The sequence below is a fragment of the Dipodomys merriami genome, unplaced genomic scaffold (assembly GCF_024711535.1).
Source record: "Dipodomys merriami isolate MVZ:Mamm:240054 unplaced genomic scaffold, mDipMer1.0.p SCAF_153, whole genome shotgun sequence".
NCBI classification, from domain to species: domain Eukaryota; kingdom Metazoa; phylum Chordata; class Mammalia; order Rodentia; family Heteromyidae; genus Dipodomys; species Dipodomys merriami.
The window spans coordinates 1,896,687-1,918,657 of record NW_027202860.1 but is presented as its reverse complement, the minus strand read 5'-3'; the positions used below and the strand labels follow the sequence as shown (position 1 = coordinate 1,918,657).

The 21,971-nt window shown below is 46.2% G+C and overlaps 1 protein-coding gene across 1 annotated transcript; it reads left to right on the top strand.

Annotated features, from left to right (window-relative positions):
- The first annotated feature begins 3,345 nt into the window (after window positions 1–3,345).
- On the top strand, window positions 3,346–20,618 carry Hhipl2 (HHIP like 2). Its single transcript, XM_070022744.1, has 9 exons — window positions 3,346–3,666; window positions 8,638–9,290; window positions 10,145–10,288; window positions 13,182–13,513; window positions 14,917–15,043; window positions 15,697–15,842; window positions 17,363–17,444; window positions 18,935–19,017; window positions 20,148–20,618. Exons 1-9 carry the CDS (start codon window positions 3,346–3,348, stop codon window positions 20,426–20,428), a joined length of 2,169 nt encoding a protein of 722 aa, XP_069878845.1. The 3' UTR covers window positions 20,429–20,618.
- The last annotated feature ends 1,353 nt before the right edge of the window (window positions 20,619–21,971 follow it).

Here is a 21,971-nt window from a genome sequence, read left to right as displayed (position 1 = left end):
GAACGGGTGTCTTTAACTAGTGTCTATTCATTTCACATTCTCTGTCATGGCACTCACTGTGACGCTACCACTGTCTCCTCACTCCACCTATGTCATTCTGTCTTCCACCTATAGTGGATTCTGTCCAGAGAATTTAAAAACTACTTGTTTCCTTTTTCTTCCTGTGCCGCCTCCTCCTCCTCCTCCTCCTCCTCCTCCTCCTCCTCCTCCTCCTCCTCCTCCTCCTCCTCCTCCTCTTCCTCCTCCTCCTCCTCCTCCTCCTCCTCCTCCTCCTCCTCCTCCTCCTCCTCCTCTGAAATTAGGACCTTATGCCTGCCAGAAAAATGCTCTACCACTTGAGCCAAGCCTCCAGCTCTTTTGCTTTAGGTTATTTTTTTTAGATAGGTTCTCAGCCTTTTGCCCAGGACTGGACTCAGACCACAATCCTCCTACTATGCTTCCCTTGTAGCTGAGATTATAGGTGTAAGCTACCAGCTGGGGCTACATAAAAAATACACTTAAAATTTAAATATTGGCTCTTTAAGAAAAAAGGTAAATAATATGCATAACTGTTGCCCCCAAATATATACACTTTTTCCCTCAAATATATTTTTATGTATAATAATCAATTTAAGATCTCAGGAGGCTGAGATCTGAGGATCATGGTTCAAAGCCAGCTTGGGCAGAAAAGTTCCCATAAGATGTTTATCTCCAATAAACAACTAAAAAAAAGCTGGAAGTGGTACTGTGGTTCAAATGGTAGAGCACTAGCCTTGATCACAAAGAGGCTCAGGGATAGCACCCAGGCCCTGAGTTAAAGCCATCTGACACAGCCGTATCCAATTGGCCTACACCCTGTTTGAAAATTGTGATTGGAGACTGAATGTCTAAAAGTTGGGAGAGCATTCATTAAAAAGCCTAAAATAATGGGTTTCATTTGGAAAACTGAAATTTGGGGCAAGTCTGGTCTGAGTCTTGATGGTCCCAGAAATTGGACATGCATTCTCTCTTCTCCATAGATTTCTTCTGGCTGACTTCACTCTTGTGTTTGGCCCTTGGTGTCATTGAGGTCGGTTTTTGCCTGAGACAGGGTTTTGAATGCCCTTCTCCCTGAGGACCAAGACTGGTTTCCTGGGCTGCAGCGCCCCCAGGTGGAAGTGAGGGGGAACTGGGAAGCTTCGAAGTCCCTCAGAAATAACCAACCAGGATGAGAACAAAGGAAGGGCTGCTGGTTCCCAGGAATCACTCTGAGCAGAGGAATGAGAGAGGACAGTTGATGTGAGCTGTGATATTCACCCACGGTGTGGACTCCCCCTGAACCCTACCTCTGATCTGTGGTGAGATTCCTTTCTGCTGCTCCTCCTGCCCAAAGCTCTATCCTCATTTGGAATCATACAAGCTCAATCAATTTCCCACCAGTAAGAGACAACTTAGAAGCTGCTTTCACTGGACCCATGAGTTGTGTAAATGAAGGATAAAAGCTGGGCACCCAGGCAGCCCCCTCCCCTTTGCATCCTTTTGATGGAAGCCATTCCTTCTTGCAGTGACTTTACAATCCCCTCTGGGCTCCAGGAAAGGCAGGGTTGATCAGGAATAAACACCTTGTGTCAAACAGTAGAACTGCTACAAAGAAAACAAAAGCCCAGGACAGACCACCTACTACCTGCCACCTGTTACCTGCCAGCAGCAGTGAATGATTTGCTCCAACCCCTTTTAAGTGGTGAAAAGGGAAGGTCCTCAGAACGGCCCCCAGAAACCAAGACTAAGATCATGGTCAACCAGGCTATGCCTGTGTGATCTAGCTGTGGGTGTTTTAATTATGTATACCTTCCTCATTCTCTTTCCTAATTCTTCCTGCTGAGAATGAACTGATAAGAGTTCTTTCCAAAGCCTATTCATGCCATGTAATAAATATTTCCCTGCCTTCACCATGTCTCATTATTTGGCAAATGGGGACCTGTGGCTGGACCTGAAACATGAGACTCCAAGAATTTGGGTCTGGGTGGTGGTGTCACTCCCTTTTAACCAATACTGGTGAGTTATCAATCGGTTACGTGGTGCTAGGCACAAGGGATTGCTCCTCCCTCTAGCCACAGCCCACCACTGGGAAGGGGAGAAGGGATGAGGGGAGGCTTATGGATGGGGAGAAAGCAGGGGGAAAAGATAAATAAATACCAAGCCAAAAGCACAGTGATAAATGGTGACATGCAGTAGTAACCAGACGCTGTAACAATATACAAAAAGCAAGGACACAAGTCCAGTGGTTTGTGTTTGTGTGTTTTCCCAGGGACTACCATACAGGGAGCACTCCAAAGCACTAGAAGTGGCTAGTTGAGATGATAGCATTGAACTGGAGAGAAGTTCAGTTGGATTAGCCTGGGCACCAGGGAAACCAAAGTCAAACCCCAGGTCTGGCAGAAGGGAGGTGGTACCTGGGTAGGTGGGGGTGGGCTGGGTGCAATGGGTGTGGAGAGGGATCTGGGTTCAATTTCCAGCACACACGCACGCACACACACACACACACACTCACACACACACACACACTCACACACTCACACACACACACTCACACACACACACACTCACACTCACACACACACACACACACACACACACGTGTGACCTTTAGGAGGTGGAGGGAGTATATTTGTTTCCCTCTGTTCCTTCTACCAGGTAAGGATGCACCAACAAGCTGAGGAGCAGAGTCTGCAGAATGAATGACAGCAGTATGAACTAAGGCCTTCCTGCCGCTCCTGCACTTTCTCCTCTCCCCTCTCCTGCACTGTGCCTTGGAATTCACCAGACGTTCCTCTCTTCTCCAAATACACACTAGATAGCACACCTGGCCTCCCATCATGCTCCCCTTCCATTTTCTTAGCTCCACATTGCCCCCTTGAGGTTGCCCTCATCACTGCAGGAATGCTAGATGCTCCCCTTCCAAAGCCTGTCCTCTGGGGTGTGTTGTGCTGTGTGCTGCTCAGCCTGTGAACACAGTAAACAAGTGGGAACTTCTTGACCTCCCCGCTCCCGCAATGTGGCAGGAATTCTGCACAGTGCCGAGGATCACAGCACCCCTTCTACTGACACCACTGCTCCTTTTGGCCCAGCAGCCCCAGGGACTGGGTGCTGGCCTTGAGACTTGGCACCAGCGTTGTGTTTAGATGGGACTGAGATGGCCACCTTCCCATAGCACAGACACTACTCAGAAACCACCTCAGGGAACTTAGGGCGGAGCTGAGGGACTGGGGCGGGGGTGGCAGGGAAGAGAAGGAAGGATGGGGAGGGGAAGAAGAGGAGGGAACTTGGGCCGAGCAGGGAAGACATTCTGAGCAAACACAGCCACCCCCAGAGTGTGCCAAGGCCAACATGCTGAGCAAGTCCCCTCCTAGCTGGTATGGGGGTCTGAGTTGCTGGCCCCCCTGGCTCTTTCCTGGCATTTTCTGCCTCTACCTTGCATTCTTGTTGGGTCAGGTGGGTTTGCTGCTGGGACATCCCCAGTGCCTGGATTATGGGCCCCCTTTCCGGCCCTCCCAGCACCTTGAGTTTTGTTCTGACTACCAGTCCTTCGGCTGCTGTGACCAGCACAAGGACCGCCGCATCGCTGCCCGGTACTGGGACATCATGAACTACTTTGACCTGAGAGGCCATGGGCTGTGTGGAGGGTACATTAAAGACATCCTTTGCCAGGTAGGCCCGAGTGGAGTGTCCAGGAGGGAGAGGGTTTGGAGAAGTAGCTTTGGACATGGAGCCTTTGAGAAGCTTACCTGCTGGTGTCAGACCCTTAAACTGCAGGCTCTAGACAGGGACAGCGAGGCCATGGTCAACCCTTTGGCGGCCACGGGTTCCCCAAGGCTCTGCCTCAGGGTTTTTCTCCAGGTGCCAGAGCTGAGGGTATTCATGGAGTTATTGGAGCAGCTATGGACTGTATCCTTCCTGCCTAGAGAGGAGAGCCAGGCTTGGCACATCTGTGGCATTGGCCAAGTACCTCAGGGAGGGGGACATGGCACCTTAAAGGGTCCAGTCCTCAGGGATGCTTTAGTATTATGGTGGTGGTAGTGGAGGTTGGTGGGGGTGGAGGGGTTCCTCTGGGTTCTGTCTACCCAGTACTACAGAACGGGATGGAGAAAGCTTTAAACCACGGCTTGGTGATGACTCAGGCTTTCCAATTCCCTGGGTTCTCCAGCAGCCAAAATCCACATCTCTGGGAGGCATCGACTTAGCTGAACTGGGCCGAGAAATGTAACAGGGTGAGGCTGCACACACTGTTTTTGTGGGAAGCGGATGTTTAGGGGTGCAGAGAGTGGATGAAAGAAACGACTATGGGAAAGGTTGGGATATAAGCAGGTCTCTGATCTGTGCATGAGACCCTCTTGCACATCAGTGCAATTATGCAACTGTCCATGGGTATCTCTTCATGTCCCTGTTTCTTCCCCTACCATCATTGTCATTATTCCAGAGTGCACTGGCCATCCTGACTCCTTACATAGAATACAGGCCCAGGGGCCCATCTCTCTGCTGTTTCCTGGAGAATTAACTTGAGATAACCAGGAAAACAGAAGCTGGGCTTTCATGAACAACACTGAGATTGCTTACTTCTGAGATTGCTTCTGGTACAAATGTTTCCCTCTTCCCCTTCCCTCTTGGGTGAAGTTTAACTTATTTATTAATTTGCGTGTATGTGTATGTATGTGTGTGTGTGTGTGTGTGTGTGTGTGTTTATGTGCGTGTGAGAGAGAGACAGAGAGAGACAGAGAGAAAGAGAGAGAGAGAGAGAGAGAGAGAGAGAGAGAGAGAGAGAGAGAGAGAGAGAGAGAGAAAGAGAGAAAGTGGGGGGAAGGGAGGGAGAGAGAAAGAGATTGTGAGGTTTAAACTCAGGGCCTGGGTGCTGTCCCTGAGCTCTTTTGCTCAAGGCTAGTGCTCTACCACTTTGAGCCACAGCTCCACTTCCAGTTTTTGAGTGGTTCATTGGAGATAAGAATCTTGGGGACTTTTTTGCCCATGTTGGCTTCCAACTGTGATTCTCAGATCTCAGCCTCCTGAGTAGTTAAGATTATAGGCACAAACCACCAATACCCAGATAATTTGTATTTTTATTAGCTATAGTCTTTTACAGCTAAGTGAACTTTTATTTTTAATTTTTATTATAATTAAAATTATTATAATGATTAATTTTTATTATTATATTAATTTTTATTAACTTTAAGACAAAGGAGAGCCATTCACTGAAACAGTTTATGAATACAATGCATCTTGATCAATGTGGGTAAGGTTTTAGAAAGCTACATTCAGCAGCCCTCTTGTTTTAGGTACCTGAGGAATAACAATCATTTTAGGGGATGGATGTAGTGGTGTATGCCTGTAATACCAATTATATGGTAGGCAGAGGTAGTGTGATCGTGGTGTGAGGCCATTGCCAGACAAGACTGAGATCCTATCAAAAAAATAAACTAAGGGGCTGGGAAGGTGGCTCAGTGGTAGAGTGCTTGCCTTGAATACATGAGGCCCTGGGTTCGATTCCTCAGCACCACATAAGCAAAAAGAAAAAAGCCGAAGTGGCGCTGTGGCTCAAGTGGTAGAGCGCTAGCCTTGAGCTGAAGAGCTGAAGGACAGCGCCCAGGCCCAGAGTTCAGGCCCCACGACCAGACCCCCCCCCCCAAAAAAAATAAACTAAAGAAAAAAAAGTGCTGGGTACATGGCTCAAGTGGTAGAGTGCTTGTCCAGCAGGCCCCGAGTCCTCCCTTCATTTAACTAGTAGAGTAACAGCAGTCCTGGCCAATTTACTTGGCAGTTTCCTATGAACTCAATTAGAAGCCAGGTGCTGGTAGCTCATGCCTGTAATTGTACCTGCTCAGGATGCTGAGGATTGAGGTCAGCTCAGGTAGATAAACTTGGGAAACTGTTGTCTTCAGTGAATCAGCAAAGAAACTGGGAGTGGCAGTGTGGCTCAAGTGGTAAAGTGAAAAAGGCTCGAGTGAAAATGCTAAGGGACAGCCCTGAGTTCTGAGTTCAAGCTCCAGTCCCAGGACACAAATGAAAGAAAAAAAAAGAGTTGAGTTACATAATGAGTTTTCTTGCCCTGTGAGAAAAACATTTCACTGTTGAGCTAATCGTGTATAATCAACTTTGCATGCCCCAAATGGCTGTCCAAAAGTGTCATGAGATTTCACAGCCTTCCTCTGTCCCCTAGTTTGTCATTATTTCATCCTCGCTTCAGTCTGCTTGTCTCTCCAGAAAGCATGGATTCAGATGGATTCAAGAGCAGGTTCTTTGACTTCATACTAACAGATCACACAAGTATTTTCAGTTGAAGCAGACAGCCCATGGAGAGTCATGATGTGTATGTGGGGTGGTATGGGGCGTCTCTGGGTTCTGCTTGGGAAACCAAGATCTGGCTCTGAGACATTCAGTCAGGGGGAAGTAAGAACAGAAGAAAAACTCAGAAGGAAGTGTCATCATTTTACTATAAGTGAGTTAGGTCTGCACAGGTCCCCGGCTTGCAGGAACCGCTGCTGTTATCAGGGGCTGTAGGGCTGGTGGGCTTGCCTCCACTGCATAGCCCCAAACGCTGCCCTTTAAACCGCTTACAAATTGCTATCATCAAGGGAGGGCCAAGTAGCCCTTGGTCCTTACAATTTTTGTTCAAAGCAATTGCATTCACCTAAAGCCACTATTCAAATATGTTTAATTCAGCTGGGCACTGGTGGCTCATGCCTGTAATCCTAGCTACCCAAGAGGCTGAGATCTGAGGATCATGGTTTGAAGCCAGTCCAGGCTGGAAAGTCTGTGAAGCTCTTATCTCCAATGAATCACCAAAAACGCCAGAAGTGGCGCAGTGGCTCAAGTGGTAGAGTGTTAATCTTGAGTAAAAAAGCTCCCAGGCCCTAAATTCAAGTCCCAGGACTAGCACCAACCAATAAATATGTTTTATTACCAGCAGAATGTTTTACATATATTAAATACAAAGTCTACAAAAATTAATATATGAAAAATGTACTAGAATTCAGTCTCTGGGAGTGATATAGCAAATGTTTATTGAGATTGTTTTACTTATGAAATAGTTCAAACATGGGAAAAGGTGGAACATGAAATAATTGAAATGCATATATAGTATCTCGATTTAATAAGATGAAACTTTTGTCACATTGTTTCATTTGTGACAAAGAGAAACACTAAGAAATTTTATAATCTTTTCATTTAGTTTGTGCTGGTACTAGAGCTTGAACATAAGTGCCTGTTCTTTTCCTTCCTTCCTTCCTTCCTTCCTTCCTTCCTTCCTTCCTTCCTTCCTTCCTTTCTTTCCTTCTTTCTTTCCTTCCTTCCTTCTTTCTTTCTTTCCTTCTTTCTTTCTTTCTTTCTTTCTTTCTTTCTTTCTTTCTTTCTTTCTTTCTTTCTTTCTTTCTTTCTTTCTTTCTGATCAAAGCTGTCACTCTATCATTTGAGTTATGCCTCCATACCTCTCCTATCTTTTTTGCTGGTAAACTGGACATAAGAATCTTGAGGATTTGTCTGCCTGTGCTGATAATCTCAACCCTCAGGTTTTAGTCTCCCAAGTAGCTAGGATGATAGGGGTGAGCCACTTGTGCCTGGTGAGCTCTTCTTTTTCTTTTTTTCTTTTTTTTTTTTTGGGTCCGGTTGCAGGGCCTGAACTCTGGGCCTGGGCGCTGTCCCTCAGCTCTTCAGCTCAAGGCTAACACTCTACCACTTGAGCCACATGAGCTCTTCTTTTAAAAGTATTTATTCATCATTATCATTTCACATAATCTTAATTGCAACCTCCTGAGTAGGATTATAGGCTTCCAGAACCTGACGATATTGTCATTTAAAAATATTCATCATGGGCTGGGAATGTGGCTCAGTGGTAGAGCGCTTGCCTTGCATGCCTGAGGCCCTGGGTTCGATTCCTCAGCACCACATAAGCAAAAAGAAAAAAGCTGGAAGTGGCGCTGTGGCTCAAGTGATAGAGCGCTAGCCTTGAGCTGAAGAGCTGAGGGACAGCGCCCAGGCCCAGAGTTCAGGCCCCACGACCGGACCCCCCCCCAAAAAATATTAATCATTTCCTATAATCTTAAGTGTTAAGAGCTTAGCTGAAAGGCTAGACAATATAGTGACTGTAGTAGTTTTTTAACTAGCATACCTGAGGAATCCAAGAGGATTTCATTGGGACAATTAAGAGGCTTTTGATTTTTTTCTCCTTCCATAAATATTAACTGAATAGAGAATTTGGGTCCCAGAGAAGTGATTTGCCAGTAATTGGTAACAAAATCTGAAGAATCCTGATATTCTTTTCTCTAGGCCATTTCTTTTCTTTTCTCCAGGCTATTTCTTTCCTTGCCTCCCTTCTTCCCTCCCTCCCTCCCTCCCTCCCTCCCTCCCTTCCTTCCTTTCTTTCTTCCTTCCTTCCTTCCTTCCTTCCTTCCTCTTTCTGTCTCTTCCTTCCTGCCCTCCTTCCCTCCCTCCCTTCCTCCCTTCCCTCCCTCCCTCCTTCCTTCCTCCCTCCCTCCCTCCCTTCCTCCTTCCCTCCCTCCTTCTGCTTTCTCTTTCTCTTTCTCCTTCCTTCACTTCTTTCTTTACTTCTCTCTCTCTCTCTCTCTCTCTCTCTCTCTCTCTCTCTCTCTCTCGCTTGCTCAAACTGAGACCAATCTTCCCTTTCTTCCCTAGGAATGCTCGCCTTATGCAGCCCACCTCTATGACGCTGAGAACCCCAAGACGCCCCTTCGGAACCTGCCAGGTCTCTGCTCTGACTACTGCTCTGCCTTCCATTCTAACTGCCACTCTGCCATCTCCCTGCTCACCGGTGACCATGGCCTCCAGGATTCCCATGACAAAGATGGTGCCCGCTTCTGTCACCTCCTCAACCTCCCTGACCAGGACTACTGCTTCCCCAATGTCCTGAGGAATGACCATCTCAACCGCAACCTAGGTGTGGTGGCTGAGGACCGTCAGGGCTGCCTGCAGCTCTGTCTGGCCGAGGTAGCCAATGGGCTGAGGAACCCAGTCTCCATGGTGCATGCAGGAGATGGCACCCACCGCTTCTTTGTGGCCGAGCAGGTGGGGGTGGTGTGGGTGTACCTGCCGGATGGGAGTCGCCTGCTCCAGCCCTTCTTGGACCTCAAGAGCATCGTGCTCACCACACCCTGGATTGGGGATGAGAGAGGCTTCTTGGGATTGGCTTTCCATCCCCAGTTCCGCCGCAACCACAAGTTCTATATTTATTATTCACACCTGGGCAAGAATAAGGTAGAAAGGATCCGGATTAGTGAGATGAAGGTTTCTCAGACAGATCCCAACAGAGCTGACCCCACGTCAGAAAGGTGAGACATCTTGGGAGAATCTCAAACGCTGTGCTGTGTACACGATGCATGCCTGTCTTATGAGAGAACAGAGAGGGGGCTTGACTGATTTTGGAGCACCGGCTTAAGATGCTGAGAAAGGAGGACAGCCCAAGTTAGATGGTTGAGTCAAAGCATTTCATCAGATGCGGCCATCAGTGTGAAGTACGCTAATTAGAACCGTGCTTGCTTGCCTTTCCAGGAGATAAGCCATGGCCAGCCGCCATGAGGCTGTAGAAATGGCTGTAGGTAATATTAACACTTTGAATACAGTAACAGTTTTTGATTATTGTGTGGGCCCAGATTCCAGTCCCTTTACCTCCAATGTGGTATTTCTCAATCTTATAGTAACAGTAGTGCATGGCTGTAAAGCTACTAATGCAGGTTAGACAGGGACTTGGCTGACCCTGAATGCATGCTCAATGCACTCCACCATGCTACACGGCGCCCTCCCCCCCAATATTCCTTCTGGCTTGTCTATCACAGACAGGTTGACAGATTGGAAAGAGTGTGAAGAAGTGATAGACGAAGCCAGGATAACTTTCTCAAAGGAAGGGATGGAGAACTGTGGTAGAACAGAGGGTAAGGTACATGTTCTAGAAAGGGGTGATTGTTAATCCTTGCCAGTCTAAGCTCATGAAGTCATGATATGAAAGAAAAATGGCCCAAGAAAGTTACACAAGGACATAAGAGCCAAAAGCTACGGCTTTGGGTGGGACCTTTAGATCCTGGCTGGCTTGGTCTTAGTGGTGTGTCCCAGCACTTCTGGACATTCCAAGAAGAGACAGCATTAGTTTGTGTCAGAGCCTAATGCCTAGTTTTATCTTCTTTTCCAGGCTCATCTTGGAAATAGAAGAGCCAGCTTCAAACCACAATGGTGGACAACTTCTTTTCGGCCTGGATGGGTATCTGTACATATTCACTGGGGATGGAGGGCAGGCTGGAGATCCCTTCGGCAAGTTTGGGAATGCTCAGAACAAGTAAGCTGGATGGGGATGGTGTTGGGGAGGCTTGGGCCTCTGCTTTTTGAGAACGAGCCCCAGGTACAGTATTTTTCCCAAGGTGGGAGTCAAACCCAAATCATTCAAGGCAATATGTCGTTCCTGCATTGAGGCAAGTGCGAGGAGCAGACTTTGTGGTTTTGTCCTCTAATGAATGGACACAGTATATTTTGGTAGTTACTATTACATGAATGCTCACTGTGACTTTCATAGTGCCATGCAGAGAAGAATTCAAAATTTTAAATAAAACAGTATATATGACACCAAGCCCTCAGTTCAGTTCAACTCAACAGTGGCATTGAGCTGGGTGAATCAGGCCTAGGAAACACATGAGAGGTCAAGAGTACTGAGTATGGCCAGGAGCCAGTGGCTCACGCTTGTAATCCTAGCTACTCAGGAGGTTGAGATCTAAGGATCACAGTTTAAAGCCAACCTGGGCAGGAAAGTCCTTGAGACTCTTATCTCTAGTTAATCATCAGAAAACCGGAAGTGGCGCTGTGGCTCAAGTGGTATATGTACAGATACCCATCCAGGGCTCTAGTGGCCCAGACAGAGTTCAAGCCCCATGACCACCACCACCACCACCAAAAAAGTACTGAGTGTGAAGTGCGTGTCCAGGTCCCAGGACCAGCATAAAACCAAACAACAACAACAACAACAAAACTCCCACTAAGCTAACATTTGTCCAATGCCTACTATGAGTTAGGAAGTGCATGAAATTCTACACCCATCATTTATCCCTAGGATCCCAACCACACCACAATGCAGCGTTTCTATCATCTGCTTCATCGATGAGGAGATGGAAGCCCAGAGGCCAGAGCTATTGGCAGAGCTTTCAAAAGCTTCTGTTCCTTCTGGCCACATGGCTATCTGAAGAAGAATAAGATCAGCTTTTTATTTACAAAGAAGTCATATTAGACCAGGCTGGACGCAACCATCCTCATAGTTAAAAAAGTGGACAGGGTTACTTAGAACATGACCACATCCAACTTTGCCTAGTAGTTCTTGAGCCTCAAATGGGGAAGCCATTATCCTACAAACACACACACACACACACACACACACACACACACACACACACATTCTCTCTCTCTCTCTCTCTCTCTCTCTCTCTCTCTCACTCACACACACACACACACACACATTAATAAATACATAAAAACTCATGCAAGAAGCTGGATGCTAAAGGGAACTCTACTGCATTGTTGGTGGGAGTGTAAACTTGTTCAACTACTTTGGAAAGCAGTGTGGAGGTTCCTCAAAAGACTCCATATAGAGCTCCCCTATGACCCAGCAATCCCACTTTTGGGCATTTACCCAAATGTTTACAAACAAGACCACACTAAAGCTACCAGCACAGCTATGTTTATTGCAGCATTATCCACCATAGCTAAAATATGGAACCAACTCAGATGCCCCTCAGTAGATGAATGGATCAAAAAAATGTGACACACACACACACACACACACACACACACACACACACACACACACACACTGGAATTCTATGCTTCCATCAGAAAGAATGACAACCTCCCCATTTATTAGGAAATGGAGAGACTTGGAAAAAATTCAATGAAGTAAGCCAGACCCAAAGAAACATAGGTCCCATGGTTTCCCTTATTTGCAATAACTAGTATATGTCTAGGACAAGCAGAAAAGCTCAAAAGCTATGTACATGTGACCATATAAGATGATACATGTGACCATATAGGATGATGCCAACCAAAATGAACCCCAAGATAGGGACACAAGTGGTTTTATCCTTCTTGCTGTTGTTTTTAATGTATTTATAATGTACCACGTGATTTTTTTTTGTTTCTTTCATATGTTCCTCCCCCATGGTATAACCCCTGTTTTCACTGTATCTGATGTCGGTGTCCTGCATCTTGTATATACATTTTTCTAATTTGGGGAGGGGAAGGGAAATAACAAAATGCTGAAACAAGGATACCGGTTGACCCATTGTAACAATGAGATGTACAAGACAGTATGTTGAAAATGAACCTTACAACTTGGTGGGGGGGGTGTAGGGGGGGAGGGAGGAGTTTGGGAGGTGGGGTGGAAAGGGACAGTTGGAGAAAAATAAAGGAGGGGGTAACCATGCTCCATAGGAAATGTACTCATTAGCCTACTCATGTAACTGTAACCTCTCTCTACAGTATTTTTACAATAAAAAATATATATGAAAAAAAAAAGAAGCCGGGTGCGGGTGGCTCATGCTTGTAATCCTAGTTATTCAGGAGGCTGAGCTGAGGATCACGGTTCAAAGCCCGCCTGGGCAGAAAATTACTTGAGACTCTTATCTCCAATAAACCACTAGAAACTGGAAGTGGCGCTGTGGCTCAAGTGGTAGAGCGCTAGCCTTGAGCTGAAGTGCTGAGGGACAGCACCCAGGCCCAGAGTTCAAGCCCCAAGACTGACAAACAAACAAACAAACAAAACAAAAAACCAAAAACTTGTGCAAGAGGGAAGTGGGAAGAGGGAGACATTTTCATGAGAGGAAATCTCAGAAGTAAACCATCTCAGTGCTGTTCATGGAAGCCCAGCTCCTGTTTACCTGTTTACCTCAAGTTAATTCTTAAGGAAACAGCGGAGGCATGGGCCTCCAGGATCCATCGCTGGTGCTCTTACTACTTGATCTATGACTCCAGTCCTGCTTTTTGTTGGCTCTTTTGGAGATAGTGTTCTCATAAATTATCCTGCCCAGGCTGGCAAGCCACTGGCATCCAGCTATATCTTGTGAATATTAAACAAACAAACAAAAAGTTGCATTTTCCCATCTGATTCCCAGCAGGTTCGCTGCAGGGAGTCTCCTGTGATATGATGTCCATGCTTACCTGAACCTGTTTCCTGGCCTTCTGTCTTTCAGAAGTTCCTTGTTGGGAAAAGTATTAAGGATCGATGTGAACGGGGCCGGCTCCCACGGCAAGCAGTACCGCATCCCTCGGGACAACCCCTTTGTTTCTGAGCCAGGGGCCAACCCTGCCATCTATGCGTATGGGGTCAGAAATATGTGGCGCTGTTCTGTGGATCGAGGGGACCCAGTCTCCCGCCAGGGCCGAGGCCGGATCTTCTGTGGGGATGTCGGCCAGAACAAGTTTGAAGAGGTTGACCTCATTGTTAAAGGCGGGAATTATGGCTGGAGGGCCAAGGAAGGATTTGAATGTTATGACAAAAAACTCTGTCACAACGCCTCTTTGGGTAAGGAAGAAGCCATCTGCGTGATTTCTTGGATGAATGAATGGGTTGGAGGTGGAGGGATGGGAGTAAGACCTGAGGGTGTTTGTGAATGTGCTTCTCTAACCCCAGACACCTTGGAGATACTCATCAGAAATGACTACTGTGGTGGCTCACACCTGAAATCCTAGCTACTCGGGAGGCTGAGATCTGAGGATCAAGGTTTGAAGCCAGCAGGGCAGAAAAGTCTGTGAGACTTCTATCTCCAATTAACCAGCAAAAAGCCCTAAGTGGTTCAAGTGTGCCAGCTTTGAGGGAAAAAGCCTTGTGACTTGTGAGAGTGTGAGGCGTGGAGTTCAAGCCCCATTACTGGTGCACATACACGCACCTAAAAGAAGAGTAACTTTCAAATTGCTGCTTTGCATTTTGTTTTTGTTTCAGCTTTCTTTTTAAGTTGTTTTGATAAAGGTGATATACTGGGGGGTTGTAGTTACGTAAATCAGGTAAAGAGTACATTTCGTTTTGGACATTGTCACCCCTTCCCTTTCTCTCCCCCAATTTCCCCCTCCTATCCCCACATACAAGTTGTATAGTTCCTTTTCAACTTGGTGTCCGGTGGACACCCTGATACATTTGTTCATCCGTTGTTCCTCCATGTTTCAGCTGTTTTAAGGCTCTTCCCTTTTCTATAAAATCAACCTCCTCTGTTCAGACCATTGGAACATTTATTCTATGCAATGCTATGTTGCCTGATTATTTTATTATATTTTTATTATCTTTAGTTATATGAAGGGGTTACCATTTTGTTTCATTTTATTACTTTTTGATGGTACTGGTGTTTGAACTCAAGGCCTCATGCTTTTTAGGCTGGTGTAATTCTGAGTTGCTGCTTCCTGATTTTACAATAGAAGATAAAGCTAATTAAGGTGTGTGTGTGTGTGTGTGTGTGTGTGTGTGTGTGTGTGTGGTGTGCATGAGCAAGAGAGAGTGGGGGATGGGTAGATAGAGACGTGGAAGAGAGAGATTTGGTTTAGCCAACAATCATGGAGGTATAAAGATTGTAGCTGTTCTGCTGAGAAAAATTAACATCATTGGGCTGGGAATGTGGCTCAGTGGTAGAGCGCTTGCCTTGCATGCATGAGGCCCTGGGTTCGATCCCTCAGCACCACATAAGCAAAAATAAAAAAGCCAGAAGTGGCGCTGTGGCTCAAGCGGTAGAGCGCTAGCCTTGAGCTGAAGAGCTGAGGGACAGCGCCCAGACCCAGAGTTCAGGCCCCACGACCAGATCCCCCCCCAAAAAATTAACATCATTTATTTGCCTACCAGGCAATGACACTAACCATCTCCCTCTTTCTTCTTTCCCAGTTTTGGGAAAGATTCCCAGTTTTGGGCCCTTATGCTCATTCTCGTTCCTTGTTTCTGGACAGATGATGTTCTGCCCATCTATGCGTATGGCCATGCAGTGGGGAAGTCAGTTACTGGCGGCTTTGTCTACCGTGGGTGTGAGTCCCCAAACCTTCATGGCCTCTACATCTTTGGGGACTTCATGAGTGGGTAAGGAAGTGCTGACATTATTTTCCCTTTTAAAAATTACTGTTACTATAAAGGTGACATACAGAGGGTACAGTTACGTCAGTCAGGTAAGGCATCCATTTCTTTTTATTGTGGAAATACCATACAGAGGGGTTACCATTACATGGGCAAGGTAATGAGTACATTTCTTATCAAGCATTGTTGCCTCCTCCTTTGTTTCCCCTTCCCATCCCTTCCCATCTCCTTCCCCCATTGCCCCCCCCCCCCGTTGTCACTAGTTTGCGATGAGTGGCCACCTTTAGCTCTACAGGGACAGGGGGAACTTTACAGGCAATAGGCAAAGAAAGAATGAAGCCAATGTTCTATACCCTGAGATGGTTAGTGGTAATAGTGTGTACGTTTGTAAAATTATATCGAATTTTTCTCTTAATTATACCAACAAAAATATGAAAATAAAAGCAAAAGAGCTTCCCTTCCAGGGCAAGGGTATGTCTAAAATATCCGTGAAGCAGCTGTGTGTGGGGGGTGTGTGTAGGTGTGTGTAGGGCAGCTGGCTATTGATGTCTTTATGAAAGAACCAGTCCTGGTCCTCAAGACTCTCTGACTCTCATTGGAAAAAGATCTTGCAGAGTGCAAATGGATTCCTAAAACACAAGGTTTTGTTTTTCATCTAGTCGACTTATGGCGTTGCAGGAAGATAGGAAAACCAAGAAATGGAAGAAGCGGGACATCTGTTTGGGCAGCACCGCATCCTGCGCCTTCCCAGGGCTGAGCAGCACCTACAGCAAGTTCATCATATCCTTCGCTGAAGATGAAGCAGGTAACACATGCACACAGCACTTGATTTCTGCTCACTCGAACTTCAGTAATCAGAGGCAAGAAAAGGTTTCCTTAGCCAGGGGGACCTTGATCAGTTGAGTCACAACTCTACTTCTGACTTTTTTGGTGGTGAATTGGAAACAAGAGTCTCCAAGACTTTCCTGCCCAGCGTTGGTTTTGAGCTACCATCCTTATATCTCAGCGTCCTGAGTAGCTAGGATTATAGGTGTGAACCGCTGGTCCCAAAAAGTTATGTTTAAGTTTTGAAGATTAAAATTAAAACATTCCAATTTTAAATAAATTCCATTTTGTTTTACACAGGTGTATACAGAGCTCTTTACAGAGTCAATAGTTGGCCCTAGCCATGCCAAAAAATAAAAGAAAATGATCTCCCAGAATCCCTTCAGTCCTCAGATTCTCTGTAGGTGTAAAGCCAGGCCTGGAAGAACTCCTAAGTCTTTATTTTCCTTCCGTTCTCAGCTTTGGGGACCTTCAGTTGAGTGGGATATAAAGATCCAGCCAGCTACTGCATCTTCCCGCTCAGCCAGCTGATGCATAGATAGTTTGAAGAGAATGTTTTATTTATTTAGTTATATAAGAACAGAGGGTATTTTGGAAAATCCAATCCATTTTAATAGAGAAAAAAGTCTAGGTGAGTTTCAACTAGGTTCAAACATACAAAAAACTACAGCAAAACCACAGGTTGGCAGGGTGCTGTTCAGGAGAGCGGATGGATCCTGTGAAGTTAGCGCCAAGGTGAGACTCTCTTCTGTAGAATCTTCCCAGAAGGTGGACCCCCTGGACAGTGGAGTCCAGAGGTAGGCCTGCCCAGAGATACCGGCTACTGTCTTCTGTGACTTGCTCCTCTCTTGGAGGCCCCAGAACTCTAGCTCTGGTGGCCCTGGCTTGTGCCTGTAGGCTTTTCACAAAACAGGACACTTTTGAAAACCAGTCAGTACACTTGGGCAAACAGGACCCAGTGTCCTTGGTTGAATTCTGAGAAGTAGACTTGCCAAGGTGTTCCCAAGCCAGGCTGAGCCCAAGGGCAGGGCTAGGGCCAGTACAGTTGCTCCTTAGGCAAGTGTTTTGTTTTTCTTTTTCCCCTTCTAGAGGTGTTTGCTTTCCTGTGGTTCATGAATGAATTTGCACGTTCTGCACGTAACCTGTTCTTTCCCAAGCAGAGGCATCTTTTAGATCTGAGCATTCCTTCATTATTTTATATAAGAGCCACAGGCTTTAGATGAAATTACCTTTTAATGGAACCTTCAAACTCTGCCTTTATTATTGTTTGTTTTTGTATTGAGCTTGTAAGCCTGTGAGCTGGTAGTCTGGACTTCATATGTAGAATTTCCCCCCAAGGAATTTACAGCCAATTAAGGCCTGGCTTCCAACCAGGGGCCCAGAGTGCCGTGGGTGGGGTATCTTGCTAGTCAGGGGTCCGGAGCCCCAGGGGTGGGGCGTCCTGCAGCCTGGTTTGGGTTGTTTTCTGGGCCTCCAGCTGTGTGATTCCTGTTTCCTTAGGGGAGCTGTACTTCTTGGCCACCACCTACCCAAGTGCCTATGCACCACATGGATCTATTTACAAGTTCGTGGACCCTTCAAGGTGAGATTTGGGGTCATTTCCTTCCCATTTGGTGTATTTTCTTAATCATATCTCCATGGCAGGTCATAAAAACAGTAATTAGTCCCCCAGAATTACCAAAACTTCCTACAGAAACACATCCAGGCACCAGATGAAAAGGGATCTGGGCAAACACATTGTGTAGAACAATGTGTCAGTAGAAATGATGGGATATTTGGAACATAGTGTCTTTACAATTGGAATGAGACTCTTTTCACAACCCATATTAGTTCAGCCCCTGGAGCTCCTATGTTCTTTAAGAAAAAGGAAAAAAAATCTTTCTTGATCCTCCTGTTTCAGCTTCCTGAGTGCTGGGATCATAGCTGGTATCTCCATGCTTGGCTCCTCATTCTTCATCAGTCCCTGGTTGGGTATTAGGCACACAGACCCCATTTAGTCTTTCCCATCTCTCTGAAAGATAGGTACTATTATTTGTTAGTATTATTTCACATTTTATTTATTTATTTGATTTTTTTGGGGGGCTGGAGATGGAATCTAGGGCTTCATGTATGAGTGTTACCAATGAGCTGCACCACCAGCTCCTGGTTGTATGCATGTATGTATTCATTTATTTTTATTATCTTTAAGTAGGTGTACAAAGGAGGTACCATTTGACAAAGTGTATGAGTACAGTGCATCTTGATCAGTGCCACCCTTTCAACATGCTCAGCCCCCTTCGACCTACTGTTCTTTTTCTTTTTTTGTCAGTTGTGGGGCTTGAACACTGGGCCTGGGTGCTGTTCCTCAGCTCTTCAGCTCAAAGGTAGCATTCTACCACTTGAGCCACAGTGCCACTTCTGGTTTCCTGGTGGTTAATTGGAGATAGAGTCTCATGGACTTTCCTGCTGGGCTGGCTTTTGAACTGTGATCCTCAGATCTCAGCCTCCTGAGTAGCTGGGATTACAGGCATGAGCCATTGGCGCTAGTGCTCTACCACTTGAGCCACAGCGCCACTTCCGGCTTTTTTTCTTTTTGCTTATGTGGTGCTGAGGAATTGAACCCAGGACCTCAGGCATGCAAGGCAAGTGCTCTACCACTGAGCCAACTTCCCAGCCCCAAACAAAGAATTCTTGACTTCATTCTCCCTCCTTCCCCATTCATGTTGAAAGGGCTGGTTATTTCCCCCCACCTTCGGCTTTATTTTTGATCCCAGAATTGGCCAATTCTTCATTCCGTAAAATAGAATATGCATTCCTACTTTGTACTTCGACTTTGTAGATGTAGGATTTCACACTTGGTAAGATTTCCTGACCTGGGTCACCTGAGTTTGAACCTGATGGCATGTGTCACCGATTCCCCGCCCCTCTGCCCCCACAGCCCGCCACTGTCTCCCAAGGACCTGGAGAGCCCCAAGGCATCCACGCTTTTCTCCTTGCCATCTAAGGTCTGACCTCACTTCTTGCAAATGTGTGCCTTCTGGTGGCCTTGATTTTCAGAGTCTTGTGTTCTCATTCTTCCTGTCTGGTTTTTAGGAGAGCACCCCCGGGCAAGTGCAAATACAAGCCAGTGCCGGTGAAAACCAAGAGTAAGAGGATCCAGTTCAGGCCATTCACCAGTGAGTCTTAGTCTGGGGAGGACCATCAGTGTCCTCCGTAAACCCAGGGTGGAGGGACTTAATTTTTCTCTCTTAAGAGTTGTCTTTTGGATAAGGGTTATTACTTGTATCTCCTCTTCTGTTGCCAGAGTAAATGGTAGTGACACCTACTTCTACTTTGACCTTTGTCCTCCATCCATCCATCCATTCATTCATCCATATATTTATTCATTTGGCATCAAGTATTTATTAGTACTGAATTTGTGGCTAATACTCTGCTAAACTGACTACTTAAAATCTCTGATCTGTAGTGGCACAAAATCACACAGGAGGAGAGATGGCAAAGAAACAAATATAGCCTTGAGGATATTATAAAAAAAAAGAGTGACCAGGGCACTTTAGGGGACCCTGGGGTGAAGATTTCACCCTTGAGTAGGGTAGGGTAGGGAATCAGGAAAGATTTACAGAGGTGGGTGAATCAGGTATTGGGGGGCTTATGCCTGTAATCCTAGCTACTCAGGAGGCTGAGATCTGAAGATCTAGGTTTGAGGTCAGCCCAGACAGAATTGTCTGTGAAAGTCCAAGTAGCTAGCAAAAAAATGAGATGAAAAGGCATGGCTCAAGTGGTAGTGTGCTAGCCTTAAGTGACTAAGCCAAGTGAGAATTCAAGGGAAGCCCTGAGTTCCAGCCCCAGTACCAGCAAATTCACACACACACACACACACACACACACACACACACACACACACACACACACACACACACACGACTTATAAAGAGGGGACTCTCTTCTATAAGATTCCATAAGATCCATCTTGATGGATCTGTCCAGAGAAACCCCATCAAAAAAGGGAAATATTTAGATGTAGGTCAGAGAAGGGAATTACAAATGTTAATACAGATAATTGGTATTGACAAGCCCTCATGCAATTCTGGACACAATGGCTTGTGCTTATAGTATCAGCTAACTGGGTGACTTACGGCAGAAGGATCCTTGAGCCTTGGGGTTTGAGGTCACCCTGGACAACACAGCAAGACTCTTGTCTCTTAAAAAAAAAGGTTATAATACTGAAAGGTTTCCTGGGTGGTGCATCTTCTGTAACTTCTTTCTCAGACTTAACTCACTTCCTAAGTAAGTGTGTATCTCTCAGAGACAGTCCTGGACTTGCTGAAGGAACAGTCAGACAAAGCAGCTAGACCATCGTCAAATGCAACCTTACCTTCCAGCCCAGCCTGGGCCTTACCCAGGAAGGGCTCCTCCAGGAAGCCAGCTTCAGCCACGAGCAGCAAGAAAACACTGCAAGGATCAGGAACAAGGAAGAAAGCCAGAGTGTGGTCCCCACGTCCCCAGGGCAAGAGGAAGCAGAGGCTGAAAACCCACAGTGGTGAGCTGAAGGGGTTGGCACAGCAGAGGCCAGTGGATCGACAGTGACCGGAAAGAGGCAGACTGCCTGGAAAATGAAAACTGCTCTAAACATGGCGGCTGGGAAGGCTGGCTGGAGATGGGGCAGGCCCAGACTCCCTCAGGGCCTGTGTGCCATCCATGCCGTAGTTTGTACACCTCCTGGCAATTCTACCAGTGTGTCTCCATCTGTCCTGCAAAGTCCTACAGCCCAAGATAATAAACCACATTTGCTTAAGCCATGCATTTTCTTTATGCTCCTGGATGATTTTCTGGCATCAGGGAAGCTAGCGGTCCCCTCATAGCTACCTAAGGATCATATTACCCTCTGCTGCCTAATGCAGCCTTTGGGAGCAGGCCCATGCATGTCAGCCTTCTCAGGAAAGTCCCCCTGAAATGGTCACTTCCTTTCCTTCAGTCTGAAACTCAGGAACAGAATAAAAAGGTTCAATTCTGAACCTCCGGGTCCTAGTTGGCTTTCCCAAATGGCACCATAAACAGAGCTGCCGTCTATTCTGCTGCTTTATCTTGAAACCTCCGAACCTTGCTCCCTAACTGTTGCTGTATGGCTGCGCTAAAGATGAGATAGATGAAGCTACTTGAGGTTCTCTGACTGGCCACAGTACCGAGGCCACTGGGAACAGATCAGCTGGACTGGAACCTGGGCCCCTTCATCAGCCTGTTGGTGAAGGATGATAGTTTGTGTTGCAGGTTTTGGAGGAAGTAGGAAGTAGGAGAGGAAACACGTCTGTCTTCCTGAGCTTCCTCCCTTCATGGAGAGCGTCCAGTCCAGTGCTGGTTATCAGGCTTCGGAGAAAAGCCTGTGGGACCAGCGGGTTAAGGACTTTGGATTTCCCTGAGCACTGTTTTGGGTAGGGCTTGACATACTCCAGATAGACCTTTTTTCTTTAAAGACTAGAAGCAGATTGCATTTTCCCCCGCTTAGGTTGCCTAATCTTGTCTAGTCCACACCTGGGAAGACTCTGATTCTTTTTCTCTCCTGCGTTCTAAAAGAAGTAGTGCTGTTCACCAGGTTTTTTTTTTTTTTGCAAATCATTTTTTACATATTTTGTTCTTTTTCCTCGTAGTTTTTCTTTACTTTGTCCATCTTTGTTTTGGCCTTTTCTTTCCTTTCCTTTTCTCTTTCTTTGTTTCTCTCTTTATCTCTCTGTTTCTTTCTCTCTTCTTTCCTTTTCTCTCTCTTTCTTTATCCCTCTTTCTCTCTATCCCTTCTTTTCCCTTCCTCTGCCTTCCCTTCCCTTGCCTTCCTTCCCTCCCTCCCTCCCTCTTTGGGCTGGTACTGGGGCTTGAACTTAAGGCTCAGATGTTCTCTATTAGCTTTTTTGCTGAAGACTGGTACTGTATAAATTAAGTCACAGCTGTACTTCCAGGTTTTTGGTGCTTAATCAGAGATAAGAATCTCATGGATTTTCCTGGCTTCAAACCTGTATTCTCGTATCTCGACTTCCTGAGTAGCTAGGATTATAGATATGAGTTACTGGCACCCAGATCCTTTGTAGCTCTTAGGAGTGCTCTCAGGATAGAAATTGATTAACGACCAGCTGTAATATTT